We start from the raw sequence: 17869 nt of genomic DNA, 5'->3' as shown, positions 1-17869 counted from the left end.
GCAAAATAAAGTGTGCACTTTCTTTTCGGAACAGTATTGTAAAAAAACTTAATATGATTGCATTAAAACAGTGGAGGAATACCTATTCGCGATTTGATTTTTTACTGTATCCCGCTGCTCTCTCTCTTGGTTGTTCTCAACGTCTAATTGTTAGTTGGAAATTGGGATAAAAAGGTAAATTTTTATTTTTGTTATATATTTAGGCTTCAAATAAATTTTAAGACTAACAAAAAAGACCACTAGCTTATATGGCTATCAGCTCGGATAAAAGGTTAATTATCATAACCGGAAGGTAACTCCAACTGCTAAAACTCGTCAAAAAAAAAAAAAAAAAAAAATGTGGAGAGTTGTCAAAATAGGCGCTTTGGACCACGAATCCGAAAGCGAAACTCTCACCTTCCTTCTCACCAACTTCTTATACCACCTGAATATCATCTACATAGTGAGGGAGAATACACCCCATAAAGGGAAGAAACGAAATGTTTAACAAACAATTTCTGTTGAATACTCAGAAACCTGAACATCCTAACAGCATCTTATTGAAGAAGCCCAGCCTCCCAGGGACATAAAGAGTTATCCCCGCGCTATGAAGAACTCCGGCACAAAAATGCTCCGCCGTTTGAACGAAAAGGACTTAAAAATTCCCAAAGACGAGCGTCATTCTGACAAAAACTTCGATCTTCTGAAATACAATATAGAATTAACGCCTCTAACACTGTATTTTTTCCAACCCTGCTGAAACTGCAAGTTTCTTTTGGCTCCCGTTAGATATTGACAATTTGCGGGTGATCGCACCTATTGGATGAGGCGAAGAACTTTTACAACAACAATAGCCAGATTTTGAAGTATGAAGCGATAAATACGAACGTGAGCATTTCCTATGATCACCTAGTTATTTTGGTTTTCCTAATGGATAACGTACTTGTAGCTTAAATAAGCCCTAAAATAAAGCGTTATTATAAGGCGTACTTCGTACTATATTTACCTTATCAGGTTTATCTATTAAGATTGAAACTAGTGTTTCTTATTGCTTACAACCGCTTATGTCAGTTTTTGCTAGGATGATCAATATATAAACAGTGATAATGCTGCCCCTTAGACTTTAAGCATATCACCTCGTCCTCTTTGCACTTTGCTGCGAGCATGGACTTGCCCCTATGAAACGCAATAGTATGCGTCGTTTATATATGTATTTTTCTTCAATATGAAGCAAATCCGTAACAAGAATTAAACTTTTAAATTTTGTTATACAAAAACAGAAATGCGCTATGAAGTGTCATTTGACAGTTGTCACCGGAAATTCCAAGTTTCCATTAAAAAATTATTGGAGATTGGAGGATTTTTTCCGCGAGAACAAAATATCGCGCGAATATTTAGAATTGGGCTGATTAATTTTTATATATTTCTCTTTTTAATATACATATTTCTCTTTTGCCTTTTAAACTTACCTTTATAAAACGTATAATTTTATTGCAGGCACTAAGTGAAGATGTCCAGTATGTCGAGAAATACTTACGAGTCACAGGCTTTTATTTAAAAATATTGAATGAATTTTCAATCCTTTTTCGGCACTCAAACTTTCCAGTTGCTAAAGAACTATTTGATGTTTTACTCTTAACGATTTCGTAAGTATCTTATATTTCTGAAGAGTCACTAAATTACGTTTTCCAAAATTCTTAATGAACACAACTATGGTCTGGAAGGTAACTAGAATTTCGAACTCAAAATAATTTAGAGCAAAAATTCTTTATATCGTTAGCTTAATGTGAAATTGTAATATGTCACTTTTTTTGAAAAATTGTATTTTTTTTTTTTTTTGTTTTTTTTTTTTTCTCGGACGTTGTGGCAGCGCACTGCCCTCAAGTGGACCAGGCTAATCCTGTTTTTGTTTTTTTTTTTAATTCATACATACACACTGTTTTTTTTTTTTTGTTTTTGTTTGTTTTTTTTTTTTTATATGTATCCTAATTCTTATTTATGTGTTATTTATAATTTTTTTGTTACCGAGTCTTTGAGAGGCAGTGGCTTCTTAAGCGCCGAGATCTAAAACCGCTCAGCTACAGAGAAACTCATCAGCTGAGAAATATAGATTCACGAAATACAATAGACTAAAAGTAAATATAATTTGTTAATTATTAAGAGAAGATAGAACCGTCTTTTTTATGGCAAAGAGCGAGTCCGAAACATCAATTATTCTCGAGTGAGAGTTATAATCTTCACACAAACATAGAAACGTTCGTTGCTTCTGCATTGTTTAAGAATTATAGGTTTATAATGCCTTGAAAATCGGCATGGAACATTCAAGTTTACTTCGTTCAAAAGAAATGGGCTTGAAATCGATCCATTTAAAAGTCTAGCCATAAATAGTACACCTAGCATTTCTCTACGACTTACAAGTATAGGAAGATTTATTAGTTTTAATCGATTAGTGTAAGGAGGAAGATTATACGGAGAGTCCCATTGAAGATTTCTCAAGGCGAAAAGTAAAAACAGTTTTTGAATTGATTCTAGTCTATCCACATGAACTTGATAACGCGGATTCCAAATTATCGATCCATATTCTAATGTCGGCCTCACCAATGATGTAAAAAGGGTTTTTGTAACGTAAGGATCAGCAAACTCTTTTGCCCATCTTTTCACAAATGCTAAAACCCCTCTCGCTTTATTGACTGTGGCATTAATATGAGGGTTGAAACTAAGTTTGCAATTCATTGTAACTCCCAAGTCGACAAAAACATCAACGCTTTCCAGAGTTTGGCCATTAATTGTGTAGGAAGCTGGCTGTATGTTCCCACGTGAAAAACACATGGATTTACATTTTTCTATGTTCAGAGGCATAAAATTCGCATTACACCAAGTAACTAAACGATTTAAATCCGCCTGGAGTACAGAACGTTCTTCAACCGACGCGTATGACTTAAAAAGTTTTACGTCGTCGGCATACATTAAAATTTTAGAAGATTTTATAGTTATGGAAACATCGTTTATAAAGATCAAAAACAAAATAGGACCGATATGGCTGCCCTGAGGCACACCGGAGGGAACATCGATGACATTCGAACAAAGGTTTTTAAAAATGACTCTTTGAGTTCTACCGCAAAGATAGGAGGAGATCCAGCGAGTTAGGCCAGGTTGAAAACCAAGCAATTCGAGTTTATAAACAAGTAATGAGTGGCGTACTTTGTCGAATGCTTTGCTGAAATCAGTGTATATAACGTCGGTATGATGATTGTTTCTAAACCCATTAAAGACGTGAGTTGTAAATTCAAGCAAATTGGTTGTGGTTGATTTGGCTCTACAAAAGCCATGCTGAGAACTATCTGTCAATGTAGAAATCGAAAATGTAAGGTGATTAGTAACGATTGCTTCGAAAAGCTTAGGGATATCGGAGAGCTTTGCTATTCCACGATAGTTTTCAATATACGACTTGCTTCCTTTTTTATGGGTGGGATAAGAAAAGATTCCTTCCAAGCCGTCGGGAAAATGCCATTTTTTAAAGAGAGGTTAAACAGATCAGTAAGGGGCTGGTAAATGTATTCCGCACATTTTTGAAGAAAAGATGTTGGGATCAAATCGGGACCGTATTTGAAGGATTCTTTTAGGGTCTTTAGATGTAGTAGAACATCTTCAGGCAGCAAATGTGGGGCATATATTGAGTTACTAGAATGGAGCTCATACGGATAATTTTTAGGTGATGAATCAACCACAGCAGAGTAATTAGAGTGAAAAAATTGAGCGAAGAAGTTTGCAATCTCTTGATCGTCGCTGGAAATGCTATTTCTAAACTTCATGGCAGAAGGAAACCCGTTAGTTCTGCGTTTAGAATTTACGAAATCATAAAAAGACTTCGGGTGGCAAATAATGTTTCTTTTAATTTTGCATATGTAAGCTTTATAACACTTTTTATTAAGTTCAAAATACTTATGACGGAAAATGGCGTACTGTGCATAATGAGAATGTAAACCGGTTCTCTTATATAATTTGAATAAACGTGATTTCTTATTTTTTAAAGCTTTTAAATCTTTAGTAAACCAAGCTTGCACTGGTTCAATGTACGAGCATGTGCGTTTGGGCACATGTTTTTCAAATAAAGTATAAATGGTTTTATTAAAATGTAAAACGTTTTCCTCTACATCCTCTTTATATCGAGGACACGTTATCTCAGAAAGCTCTTTATTTAAATTGTTGAAATTAGTTTTGGAAAAATCAAAGCATCTGGTAGAAACACGTGTTTTGTTAGTGCAGCCGACTTCGTTGCTTATGATTTCGTAAGTTATCTCAAGAGAAGGATGGTAAACATCTTCTGGCAAAACAAGAGGTTCACACCGATTTATAGAGAATTTAGATATGTCGTCAACAAATGCTAAGTCTAAGAATTTTCCATACTTATTCGGAAAGAAGTTGATCTGATTAAGGCAAATATTAGTAATTCCATCCAAAAAGTCATTGTTATGCATCTTGGATGATACGGGGACAATATTGTGATCAACGGTATTCCAAGATATATGTGGCAGGTTAAAGTCGCCTAAAACAATCATTGAGTCCGTGGGCTTTATCATCGAGTTGACTGATTGTAACAGTGAAATATGGTGCATATACACTGATAGATCAGAAGACGGTGGAATATAGCAAACGGCTAAGTAAATATGACCCCGGCCTAGTAAGATTCGGATGCATTTAAACTCGATGGAATAAACTTCGGCTAAATTAACATCTTCAGATGGAATTGAAGAATGTACAGCTAGCAAGACACCACCTCCGGTCCTATTTAAGCGATCATTTCTATAGATCTGATACTCACCGCAAAAAATTTCGGAATTTAAACATTGGGTTTCAGCCATGTTTCGGTAAAAGCAATAATATTATAGTTACACTGAATGGTTTTCAAATATAAGTCAGTTAATTTAGTATTTAAGCCTCTAACGTTTTGATAGTAAATGCTTAAGCAAGATGTTAAATTAAGTTTTTTGGATCGGAACTTTGAGGAGGAATTTTTGCTACATTTTGAGTAATCTCAATAGTCTTATGCACAAATTCGCGAACAAAAGCCCCTGGCGGCCAAAATGCGCTGTCCAAAAGTTTATCAAAATCTTTTGAGTAAACATCAATTCTAAATGAAGAAATGTTTCTTTCGTAATTAAATTTAAATTTTCTTAAAGTCATGCCGTCAGCCTTAATTTTCGAAGTGACATAAGACTTGATATCCTCAACGGAAGTGTCTTTGTCAAAGCGAGATACAAAAATCGATTTTTTGAGCGGGACCACAACCAGCTTCTTAGCCGGTGCTTCTGAATAAGAAGTCACAGATTGAGAAGTTACACTTTCAGAAGTTACAGTTTCAGAAGTTACAGTTTGAGACTCTAAGGTTTTTTCCGCGGCCTTAGAAGTGGATGGAACCACAGCTTGCGGATTAGGGGAAGCCAAATCTATGAGCTCCACTTGCGGAAGATTAATGTTCTGAGCAGGATTAAGATTCAAAGCGTTAGGTGAGTCTTCAGAGTGTTTTTGTTTATTATCGCGGTTGTCTTTTTTTCTATTTAAACAATGCGGTAACTCATCCAAACACTTGAAGGATTTGAACAAGCTATCGTATTGATTGAACTTTTCCGTGATTATGGAAAACTCTTTAGCAATTTCAGAAAACGCATTTCGTGTTTGTCTAAACAGTTTAAATAGGTCAACCTCAGTTGATCTGCATTTAATGCATGACCAACGTACTCCCTTCTCCCCATCATTGACAGTGTCAACAACTCTAGCCGTCAGTCCCGCGCACTTTCCATGGGCGAGCCCATCGCAAAGCCAGCAAGAGACAAAACGTTCGGAGTTTTAAAACTGAATTCAAAATACATTAATCACAAAAAGAAAATATTTAAATTTTTCATTTTTACGTGTTGTGGGCAATGATGTGTAAATGTGCTAAGTCGTCAGCTGTTAAAAAAAAATGTGCTAAGTCAACCTATCAATAATATTAATCTGAATTACTAGTTGTTGGAGACATGATCGAGTTTTCGGAGTAAGTCCGCCCCCTCCGTCTGGCAACACCCGGCCAGTGCGGCCAAGCGCAAGTGCAGCTCAGCTGTGCTTGCCGACTATAGTGTTAACAACTTTGTATTCTTTACTTTAATTTTTAAAATAATTTTTAATTGAGTTTTCATGTTAACTTAAAATTTTTGAATAACTTCAAAAAAAGAAAATTCTAATTAGTTTTGAAAATATTTAAACTCAAAAATAAACAAAAATAAATTTTTATATTTAAAACCGAAAATAAAAGATTTTTTTAAAATATCAACTTGAATGTTGATATATTGGCGATCCTGCCAATAATCCTACAACTTTAAAACGAACTTTAAAACCAAAATCAACTTGGATCATAGACGAATTTATTTTGCTTTTATGTGATTTCGCAATATATAGTAACGTGATCATAATACAGTACGCGCTGAAAAATTAACTGAATAAAAAAAATTTAATAAATAGCACTATTGAAATTCTTGTGCATATAATTTAACTATGTTTCTGTTCCCTATACATTTGTGAACAGGAAGCAATACAACAACATTCTGTGCAAATTTCATATAACAGTCCCTGTAAATTATATATACGAAACATTAAAACAAAGAATAAGTGTTGAAAATCAAATTAAAAACATAAAAGTACGTATAACAGAAATTTACTAGTAAGCATTCTATGAATTTTATGCAACATAAACAAAATACAAAATAAAATTTGTTTACGATTTGTTAATTAATAAAGAACTCTAAAAACGTGTGTAAACAAAATTAAAACATTTACAACGATTGTGTTATCCAAGCCACAACAACAATTTTGCACGCAATACACACAAGAACAGATTAAAAATGAAGACATCACGATGGAAATTAAGAGATTTACAAAGAAAACAACAAAGCCATTGCATATTTTAAAAGCATTACGATATCAAACAATACAGATATTAATTTCAAGAAATTTTTAAACAATCACCAATCAACTACTTATTAATTTTAATATTTTTTTATTAAATTTAATTTTATGTAAGTATAATTTTTATTTTAATATTATATTTAAAATTTTTCAATTATAATTTAAATTAAAATTTTAAACCTTTTAACTTTCAAATTTATTTTAAGATTATTTTTATATTTTAACAATTTTAATATAAATTATTTAAATTTACTTATTTTTTATATAAAATTAAATATTTTATTTAAATTGTTAACTCCCTTTCCAAAAAAAAAAAATCTTAAATATTTCCTAATTTTCAAATTTTTCATTTAATTTTTTTTTTTTCATATAGTTCTACGTTCACCAATACGAACCCGTAAGTTTACAAATTCGGAAAATCAAAACAACAATTATACAAATAACACAATGACTCACAATACAACTCAAAATTCTAACATTAATACAACACAAAACAACATCTCTAATATAACACAAGATACTTCAACACAAGATAACTTTACAAATTTTCCTTCTACTAAATCTATTAAATTACCACAATTTTGGCAAGATTGTCCTGATGCCTGGTTTTTGCTTGTTGAAGGACAATTTGAAATTAACAATATCAATGATGATAATTTAAAATTTCAAAATGTTCTAATTACTCTTCAACGAGATACTATATCTAAAATTTTAGATGTTATTAACCCTCCTCCTCTTTTTAATAAATATGATACTATCAAAAAAATTCTATGTGAAAGATTTTCTCTTAGCGAAGAAAAACGATTAGAACAATTATTTTCAAAAACTGAACTTGGTGATCGTTCACCATCTGAATTATTCAGATTTATGAAATAACTTATAGGTTCTGACTCCATAGTTAGCCAAGAATTACTCTTTAAATTGTGGATTCGTAAATTACCACAAGAAATACAAATTCATTTGACTTCCAATAATAATCAAAACAGAGATGAAATTATTATTTTAGCTGACAAACTTTTTGATTTAATCAATAAACCTCATTCTTCCAAATCTCCTGTAGTCTCAAGTATAAATAATAATATTTTAGAACAATGCGTTAAAAATTTAACTGAATTAACTACGGCTATTTATCAAAATTTAAATAAAATTTCTAATGATATTAATCAATTACAAATCCGTTCAAGATCTAAAGATAGAGATAGATCTAAATCTCGAAATTTTTCAGGATCAAGAAATTTTTCAAACAATCGTAATTTTAATTCGCAAACAACTATTTGTTGGTATCACAAAAAATTTAAGAATAACGCTCTCAAATGTATACCACCATGCAATTTTAATCAAAATCATAATTCAAATTACGAACAAAATTTAAACTGAAACGATCCATTATGACGGTGACGGATAATGGAACTATTATTAAACCTACTCGTCGCCTATTCATATTTGATAAATTCAATAAACTTAATTTTCTTATCGATACCGGTGCAGTTGTATCAGTTATTCCTTTTTCTAAATTTAAAATTTATAAAAGAAATTCGGATCTTACTTTGACTGCAGCAAACGGTTCTTCAATTGAAACTTTCGGTACAAAACTACTTAAAATTGATTTAGGTTTAAGAAGAGATGTTGAATTTCCATTCATTATTGCGAATATTGATACACCAATTTTAGGAGCAAACTTTTTAGAAAAATTCGGAATTATTGTCAATATTAAAAATAAAGAAATATAGGATTCTACTACAAAAATTTAAGTTACTGGATCTTCTGGATTTTCTGATATTTTCTCACTCAAAATTCCTATTGTCGAAAATAAGTTTTCAAAATTACTTAATGAATTTCCATCTATTACCTGTGAACCAGATTATACTAAAAAAGTTAAACACCATACGGTTCACAGGATAGAAACAAAAGGTATTTTACCATTTTCGAAACCCAGACGTCTTGATCCAAACTTAAAATTGCTAAAGCTGAATTTGAATTTTTAGTTAAAACTGGTATATGCAGACCCTCAAATTCTCCTATTGCATCTCCACTTCATCTCGTTCCTAAAAAAGAACCAAATGATTGGAGACCTTGCGGAGACTATCGAAGACTTAATTTTATTACTACACCAGATCGGTATCCTTTACCACATATTCACGATTTAACAATTGATTTAAAAAACAAACAATTTTTTTCCAAAATTGATCTTGTGCGTGCTTACCACCAAATTCCAATGGCAGAAGAAGACATTCATAAAACTGCAATAATTACCCCTTTTGGAATGTTTGAATTCGTAAGAATGCCTTTCGGTTTACGAAACAGTGCTCAAACTTCCCAACGCTTTATTAATGAAGTATTTTCTGATTTCGATTTTGTATTTACATACATTGATGACATTCTTATTGCCAGTGATAATGAAGATCAACATATAAATCATTTAAAATCAGTCTTCAAAAGACTTGAAGAATATAATTTAAATATTAAACCTTCAAAATGTACTCTCGGTGTAAATAAATTAAATTTCTTAAGTTACGAAATTTCAGGCGAAGGTATTAAACCATCTTTAGATAGAATTGAAATCATAACAAATTTTGAAAAACCAATTTCTATAAATAAATTACAAAAATTTTTAGGTATGATAAATTACTATCACAGATATATTAAAATGTTAGCAACAGAACTTAGTCCTCTGCATGAAATGTTAACACATGCAATTAAAAACAAACTCAAACAATTAAATTGGACAAATGAAACCACAACAGCTTTCGAAAATGTTAAAAAACTTTTTGCTAAAAATACTTTACTTACACATTTCGACAAAAATGGTATTTTATCATTAGCAGTAGATGCATCAAATGTTGCTATTGGATCAGTTCTTCAACAAACTAGCAATAATATACTAGAACCCTTAGCTTATTTTTCAAGAAAATTAACTACAACAGAAACTAAATATTCAACATTTGATCGTGAACTTTTGGCTATTTATAATTCAATTAAACATTTTAAACATTTTCTTGAAGGTAGAACTTTTACTATTTATACTGATCATAAACCTTTAATTAATGTTCTAAATTCTAAAGTAGATAGATCTCCTCGTCAACTACGTCATCTTGAATATATTGCTCAATTTACAAATGATATTCAATATATACGTGGAAAAGACAACATAGTTGCCGACACACTTTCCCGTATTCCAGAAATAAATGCAATTTCAACTCAAGATATAAATTTAGAAACTTTATATAAAGAGCAGCAAACTGATACATTTTTACAAAAAACCATTTCTGATCCAAATTCTAAAAATAATTTAAAAGAAATTCATATTCCAATTATTAATTTAAACATATGGTGTGATGTTTCTCTACAACCTTTTCGACCTTATGTTCCACATTCTATGAGAAGAATTATATTTGACAAAATTCACTCATTATCTCATCCAAGTATAAGAACAACTAGAAAATTAATTCAAAATAAATATTATTGGCCTAACATGCGTAAAGAGATTAACGATTGGACTTCATCTTGCATCAATTGTCAAAAATCCAAAATTTCAAGACATACTAAATCTCCTATCCAAAAAATTCAAATACCATCAGGCCGTTTTGAACATATTCATATGGATATTGTTGGACCTCTTCCAGTTTCAAATGGAAATTGTTATATTTTAACAATTATTGACAGATTTTCACGTTGGCCTGAAGCTCATCCACTTAAAGATATTTCAACAAATACTATAGTAAAAACTTTTATTCAAAATTATATACCACGATTTGGTATACCATTGAATATTACAGTAGATCAAGGTTCACAATTCACCTCAAAATTTTTTACGGAATTAACTAAACTTTTAGGTTCTCATAAAATTCATACATCTCCTTACCATCCCCAAGCAAATGGCATGATAGAGAGATTTCATCGAACTTTAAAAGCAGCAATTATAGCATCAAACGACTCGGTTCATTGGTCTGACATTTTACCATTCATTCTACTTGGTTTACGAACTTCTATTAAAGAAGATTTAAAATGTTCATCTGCTGAACTTGTTTATGGCCAAACACTTAGAATACCTGGTGAATTAATTATTTCAAATAGTAATAAAGAACATGATTTTTCTAATGACGCTCTTCATAAAATAAGAGAATATTTTTCGCTTGTTCGTTCTAAAGTTTTTCATCATAACAAAGAAAATTTTTTCGTTCCTAAACAATTAGAAAATTGTGAGTATGTTTTTGTTAAAGTTCTTCGTAAATCTAATTTAGAATCACCTTATGAAGGACCTTTTAAAGTTATCTCTAAGAAATATAAAACATTTACAATTCAATACAAAAATACTCTTAAAAATAATTCAATTGATTTACTTAAACCAGCAAATATACTTATTAACACTAATTTAAATACAAATACATTAAACAACAAAAAACACAAAAAGGTTACATTTAATATTAATTAATAATTTGTTTGTTTCAACTTTTCTTGGAGGGGGAGTAAATATAGTGTTAACAACTTTGTATTCTTTACTTTAATTTTTAAAATAATTTTTAATTGAGTTTTCATGTTAACTTAAAATTTTTGAATAACTTCAAAAAAAGAAAATTCTAATTAGTTTTGAAAATATTTAAACTCAAAAATAAACAAAAATAAATTTTTATATTTAAAACCGAAAATAAAAGATTTTTTTAAAATATCAACTTGAATGTTGATATACCGACCACCACCGCGCTCACTCTCAATTTTTTAGTTTACTTAAAACTGCCCAACTACATGCCTCGATTGTGCCGGTCAAAAGGTCTTCGCCGTGCTAAACCGAATCGCCAGCCCGCCGTCGCGCAAATATTCCACTCCTATATCTTTTATATAATTAATCTCAATTTTTATAACTTTGTTTTATATTGCAAGCTTTTGAAGTGTGAATAAAATACATATTTTAATTTAACTCCGTGCCCTCTTTATAAATACATATAGTGCTGTGGTAGTGCAAAATTAGACATGGTCCTTCGTTGTTGAAAAGGCCAGCGACCAAAAAAGGGAAAAATAAATAAAATAATTTTTTAAAAAACAAAAAAATATAAAAAACTATTTTACATACGGTTCGGCACGGAAATAAAACACTAAAAAAGTGCATAACAAAATTGAATAAAATACAAGTTAACAAATATCAAAAAATTTAATCAAAAATACATACATACATACACAATATCGTGTGTACCCAAAAACACGAAAGAAAAAATTTACCATAAGGTGTGCGAAAAAAAAAATTTTAGAAATAAAAAATTCTAAAAGGGAAAAAGTTTTGAGAAAAAAAATAATAAAAAAAAGCGCAAATTTATACAAAAAGTGCTAACAACAAAATTAAGTTTTGTACAAACAAAATAAAAACATATTAAAACATATAAGTGCATAAAACTAAAATTAAGTTCTGATAGGGTGGTGAAAAAGAACAAGTTTTGAAAAGAAGTGGAAATTTAAATAAAAAGAAATAAAACCATTTATTTTAAATACACAATTGAAAAAAAACAAGAAAATTTAAAATTTCTGGGAAAAATATTCTATTTAAATTTTTGAACAAAACCACATAACACGAGCACAAAAAACGGAAAATATAAATACAAGAAAAAAAATAAAGAAAGTAGATAAAGTTGGGAAAAACGGGATCTCAACAAAAAGAAGTTTTGTGGACAGAAAATAATAAAAATTTCAGAGAAAAATATATTTAAGAAAAGATTTTTTAAAAACGAAACAAAACACAACATCTACGTACATCCAACAACAACGTTTACACTAACTACACCACGACATATCAAGGAGAAACGACACAATACGACGAGGAGCAATACAACAAAGGCACAAGTAACACAAATAAAAGCAAAGAAAATGTTAGAGTAAGTACTCGCCACCCAATATATTCCCATATATATTCCCTCCGTCTAAAGTACGGACCCCAAATCTAAAATCCCCAAATTTATATACCCCTCCGATCTAAAGATCCGGACCCTGGGCATATAATCCACATAAAAAAGCCTAAGCGGCAAAATATTTCATTTGCTTACTCACTGTTACCAACAGGTACAGTCCCTTCAAAAAACCCATAAAAATTTTTCAACAAAGAAATTTTCATTCCCGTACCAACGGAAAATCCACAGCCCGGTTCTATATACCCGAGAAGTTCGTTGCTTCATATACCTACGAAAATACAAGATATATACGGATATATGTAATATATGTATATACCCACTTAGTTCGGTAATAATAATATTCTCCGAGCTACATATTTTTTCAGCGTGAAATTCACCGCTGCCCAATTTACCCATATATACATATATTACTCAAAATATATTTTATAAAAAAAACCCATAGCACTGCCAAATTTTGTCACTTTTCCTAAAGTTTATTTTACTGGTGCACCCAATATTATTTTTTGCATACAAACCTACAATTATATGCACCCATATCACCCACACGCACCTGTATATCTTTTTGCATAAGCCAAAAATCCACCCTCAACAAAGTAATTGCATGACCATATGTAACTACATAATAGAAGGAAGCAACAAAGAAGATCATCGGTTACATATTTTGCATACATTTACTTTGTCAATACAAATCAAGTACATTGGCATTTGCAACCAAAAAGGTATTGTTGGTACACCACAGTTTACGGCAAATATATTTTACCCATATATTATATATATACATACATACGTATATACCCACATTACTTGTACTCAGGAGCGCTAAGACAAGTACATATAACAAAAAACCCAGCATACATTAGGCGGGTCTCAAAAAAAAAAAAAAAAAAACAAAACAAAAAAAACCAGCGAACACCCACCCATTTATATACTCACATTACTTATACTCAGAAGCGCTGAGACAAGTCCGTATTAAAAACCAAGCGTACATTAGACTGGTTTCAAAAAAAAAATTTTTTTTCCCCTTTTGACAAAATTTTTTTTCGATCTTCACAGCTTAATAAAAGCTCCCCTTTTAATAAACCAAACTAATTTATAATGCCGAAATCGTCGGACGAAACCCAAAAATTGACCACTGCAGATAAATGCCTGCAGGAATTCATATATGACGGTAACCAAGTAGAGGTTTACTGCTCAAGATGGTCACCCTCCCAAGCTACCGATTTATCAGAGTGTATGCTTAAGGTCAAATTAGAAGACCTAGATAAAATATGGATAAAGGTGCTAGCGTCCCATCGAGAAGTAAGTTTCTCCGATAATTACACAGATGTTAGCGGCTCGGTTGAGCAAAAATTCGCTAAATGCATGGAAACCTATCAAACATGCAAATCTGAAATTTTGGAAGCCTTACAAACTTTCAACACTGCTAGCACCAACCAACAACAAATTCCCGCCCACCCAATAAATGACTCAAACCCAAATGGTTGTTATTTGAAAGCACCAGCATGTGACACCAAAGTCTTCCATGGTGGATACGAAGACTGGCCATCCTTCAGAGATATGTTCAAGGCAGTCTATAAAGACCACCCTAAATTATCACCAGCTCAAAAATTATACCACCTACGCCTGAAAACGAAAAGTCAAGCAGGATTTATTGTAAAACAATACCCACTGAGCGATGATAATTTCGAGCTTGCCTGGGAAGAGCTCAGATCTAGGTACGAGAACAAAAGGATACTCGTCGACAACCAATTGAAGACACTGTTCAACTTGCCCACAATATTCGCTGAAAACGGAGAACAAATACAGAAGGTGCAGACGACAATTAACAACTGCATGTCAACCCTTAACACCCAAGGAATCCCGACAACGGACTAGGACCCAATCCTCGTTTACCTCTGCTCATCCAAGCTACCAGGTGAAAGCCTTTCACTATGGGAACAATCCCTCCGCTCCCGAAAAGAACTCCCACTTTGGGATGATATGAATAAATTTTTGACCAGCAGATACGAGGTAGTAGAGAGACTAAGTACCTATAGACCAGGCAAGGCGAAACCCCAATTTTCGAGTTTTGCACCACGAACGGTGAATCAAAACTCGGCCCAATCTAACAATAATAGAACCCATGCGTATCACACGGAGTTCAATAAAACGGCTTCGTGTAGATTATGCAATCAATACCACGCAGTCAAATCTTGCGTCAGGTTTAGGAATTTATCGGTATCAGACCGAATCAAATTTGTGAGAGAAAATAGTTATTGCGAAACTGTTTGTCAACGTCACACCCCAAGAACGAATGTAAAAGTAGTTTCACATGCGTTTATTGTCAAAAGCGTTATCACTTGCTGCTGCATTTGCAGCCCAACCCCAATCAATTTCATAAAATTCGTTCCCTAATAGACCAAGGTTCACAAAAAACTTTTGTATCATCCCGTATATAAAAGCTTCGTGGTCTACCCACAAAAGAGTCTCTCCACCAGATATCTGGAATGGGTGGAACGGTTGTGAAAAATGCCAATAAAGTCTGCCAGATAACATTCTGTTCAGCAGACTTAACTAAAATGATAGACGCACAGGCAATAATTTTGCAGAAACTAACTAAGTTCTTGCCCACAGTCAGAGTTTCAAGCATCGATCTCGAAGAACTGTCCCATTTACCGTTAGCCGATCCACAGTATTCGATACCATCGAAAATCGATGTGGTAATCGGCAGCGATATCACCACGCAAATACTCACCGAAGGGCTCCTACGAAATGCGAGTGGAACATTACTTGCCCAAAACACAATATTCGGATGGATATTAAGCGGCCCTGTAGCTGACAAGGTATCAACCTTCAGCACTCATGTCACGGAATGCACCGATGACCCCATCAATCAACTTTTGAGAGAATTTTGGGAACAGGAAAAAGTTCACCAAACCCAACAACGATCAGCAGATGATGAATACTGCGAAGCACTCTACCGGACAACCACAATTCGTGAGGAAGATGGACGCTACAGAGTCAAACTTCCATTCAGATCGGAATTTCCAGCCAACCTGGCACTCGGTCATTCACGACCCTCAGCACAACAGCAGTACATCAGCATCGAACGCGCACTCGAAAGAAAGCCCGAATTAAGAGACAAATATTTTGAAGTCCCTAATGAATATTTATCCATGGATCACATGGAACCCGCCTCCCAACAAGAGATAATTAGAGATGGTAAATATCTATCGTTTTATCTACCCCATCATGTTGTCATAAAACCCGACAGCAAAACCACAAAAGTGCTAGTCGCCTTCAACGCATCAAAAATGTCACATTCTGGCAACTCGTTGAACGACGTCCTCCATACAGGCCCCATACTACAAAATGACTTAATGCTCGTCATACTTAAATTTTATTTTATTTTATTTATTTATTATTTAAAGTCGACGACAAATTATGGTCGACTGCATAATATAAAAGATATATAAATATAGAACTCAAAAGATAAAATTTAAGATATATCGAGATTTCAACAATGTTATATTACAAACAAAGATATATTAATGAACATTACTCTTTAATTTCAGAATATAATAATAATAAGAAATATGAGCAGAAATAAGATCTTATACCGAAATCTTATACTGGCGGAATGCATCAGATTCCGCTCAGCATGATTTCGGAATGCAGTGGATTCCAATCTTCCTGTTGGAATGCAACAAGATTCCAATCAGCATGTCATGGGAATCCGGCAGTGCTAAGAGTAGTGTAATGAGGATACGCCATCACAAGGCATAAACAAGTAACATGACCTGTGTTGTTGGAATGCACCGGATTCCAATCAATTCGATGCCTGACCCATAAGATTATACTGCCGGAATGCATACGATTCCGGTCAGTGACTCATGAAAAAGCATGTTTTTTACGTTGTTGGAATGCACCAGATTCCAATCAACAGTACTGTCTTGTTCCTTCCTAATAATACATGTTGATAAATGTTCCTCCATCCTTAAACGAGATAGTTCCTGTTTTTTATGGAAGAAATAAAATGCCGGCAAATTAAATTAGCTTGTATCTCTTAAATTAGATAGACAAGTATTGCATTACGTATAATGGCAAAAGTACATTCAAGATCGATACAGCTATACAAGTCATTGTAGTGCGCGCACCAGATAAGAAGAGGATTATTTTTAGCAAAGTTTCGTCGACCAAGGGGTAAGTAGAAAAAAGAACGTAGTGTCTGGATACTCTAGGGGGAACCGCAAAAAACAAGCGGCTGAGAAGGTCCGCAGAATCAATTTCTCCAATAATGAGCTTATGGATGAACAATACCCCCAGTAATATTCTCCGATTTTCCAGAGTGGGTAAGTTAATACTAGCTGCAGAACTTAACCGCACTGGAACAATATACTATAAAAGCGTGCAATTACTGGCATATGCTGATGACATTTATATCATCGGCCTAAACACCCGCGCTGTTAGTTCTGCTTACTCCAGACTGGAAAAAGAAGCGGTAAAGATGGGTTTGATGGTGAATGAGGACAAAACGAAGTACCTGCTGTCATCGAGCAAAGAGTCAGCGCATACGCACCTTGGCAACCACGCTACTATTGGCAGCCATAATTTCGAAATAGTAAAATACTTCGTTTATTTGGGAACCAGCATCAACACTAGCAACAACATCAGCACTGAAATCCAGAGAAGAATCAATCTTGCTAATAAATGCTACTTTGGACTAGGTAGGCAATTGAAAAGTAAAGTCCTCTCTCGGCGAACGAAAATCATACTCTACAAGTCACTTATCGTACCCGTCCTGCTATATGGGGCAGAAGCATGGACCATGACAACAGCAGATAAAGCGGCTTTGGGAGTGTTCGAGAGAAAAGTTCTTCGAAAGATTTATGGACCTCTACGCGTTGGCGACGGCGAGTACCGAAGAAGATTTAATGATGAGCTGTACGAGCTATACGCAGACATCAACATAGTCCAGCGAATTAAAACGCAGCGGCTGCGCTGGCTAGGCCATGTTATGCGAATGAAAGATGATGCTCCGGCCAAGAAAGTGTTCTATCGGAACCCGCCTATGG

The 17869-nt window shown here is 33.2% G+C and overlaps 1 protein-coding gene across 3 annotated transcripts in view; it reads left to right on the top strand.

Moving 5' to 3' along the window:
* Positions 1-17869, top strand: part of LOC137244372 (uncharacterized) — a 445511-nt gene that overhangs the window by 142367 nt on the left and 285275 nt on the right. For all 3 annotated transcript variants that reach the window (XM_067773299.1, XM_067773300.1, XM_067773301.1), the window contains one exon: positions 1477-1625. In XM_067773299.1, coding sequence (XP_067629400.1) covers positions 1477-1625 — 149 coding nt within the window. The remainder of the gene's footprint in view (positions 1-1476; positions 1626-17869) is intronic.

Source organism: Eurosta solidaginis, chromosome 3 (assembly GCF_040869045.1).
Source record: "Eurosta solidaginis isolate ZX-2024a chromosome 3, ASM4086904v1, whole genome shotgun sequence".
In the NCBI taxonomy this organism is placed as follows: Eukaryota; Metazoa; Arthropoda; class Insecta; order Diptera; family Tephritidae; genus Eurosta; species Eurosta solidaginis.
The sequence above is the reverse complement of the archived record's forward strand: the minus strand, read 5'-3'. Positions and strand labels throughout refer to the sequence as shown.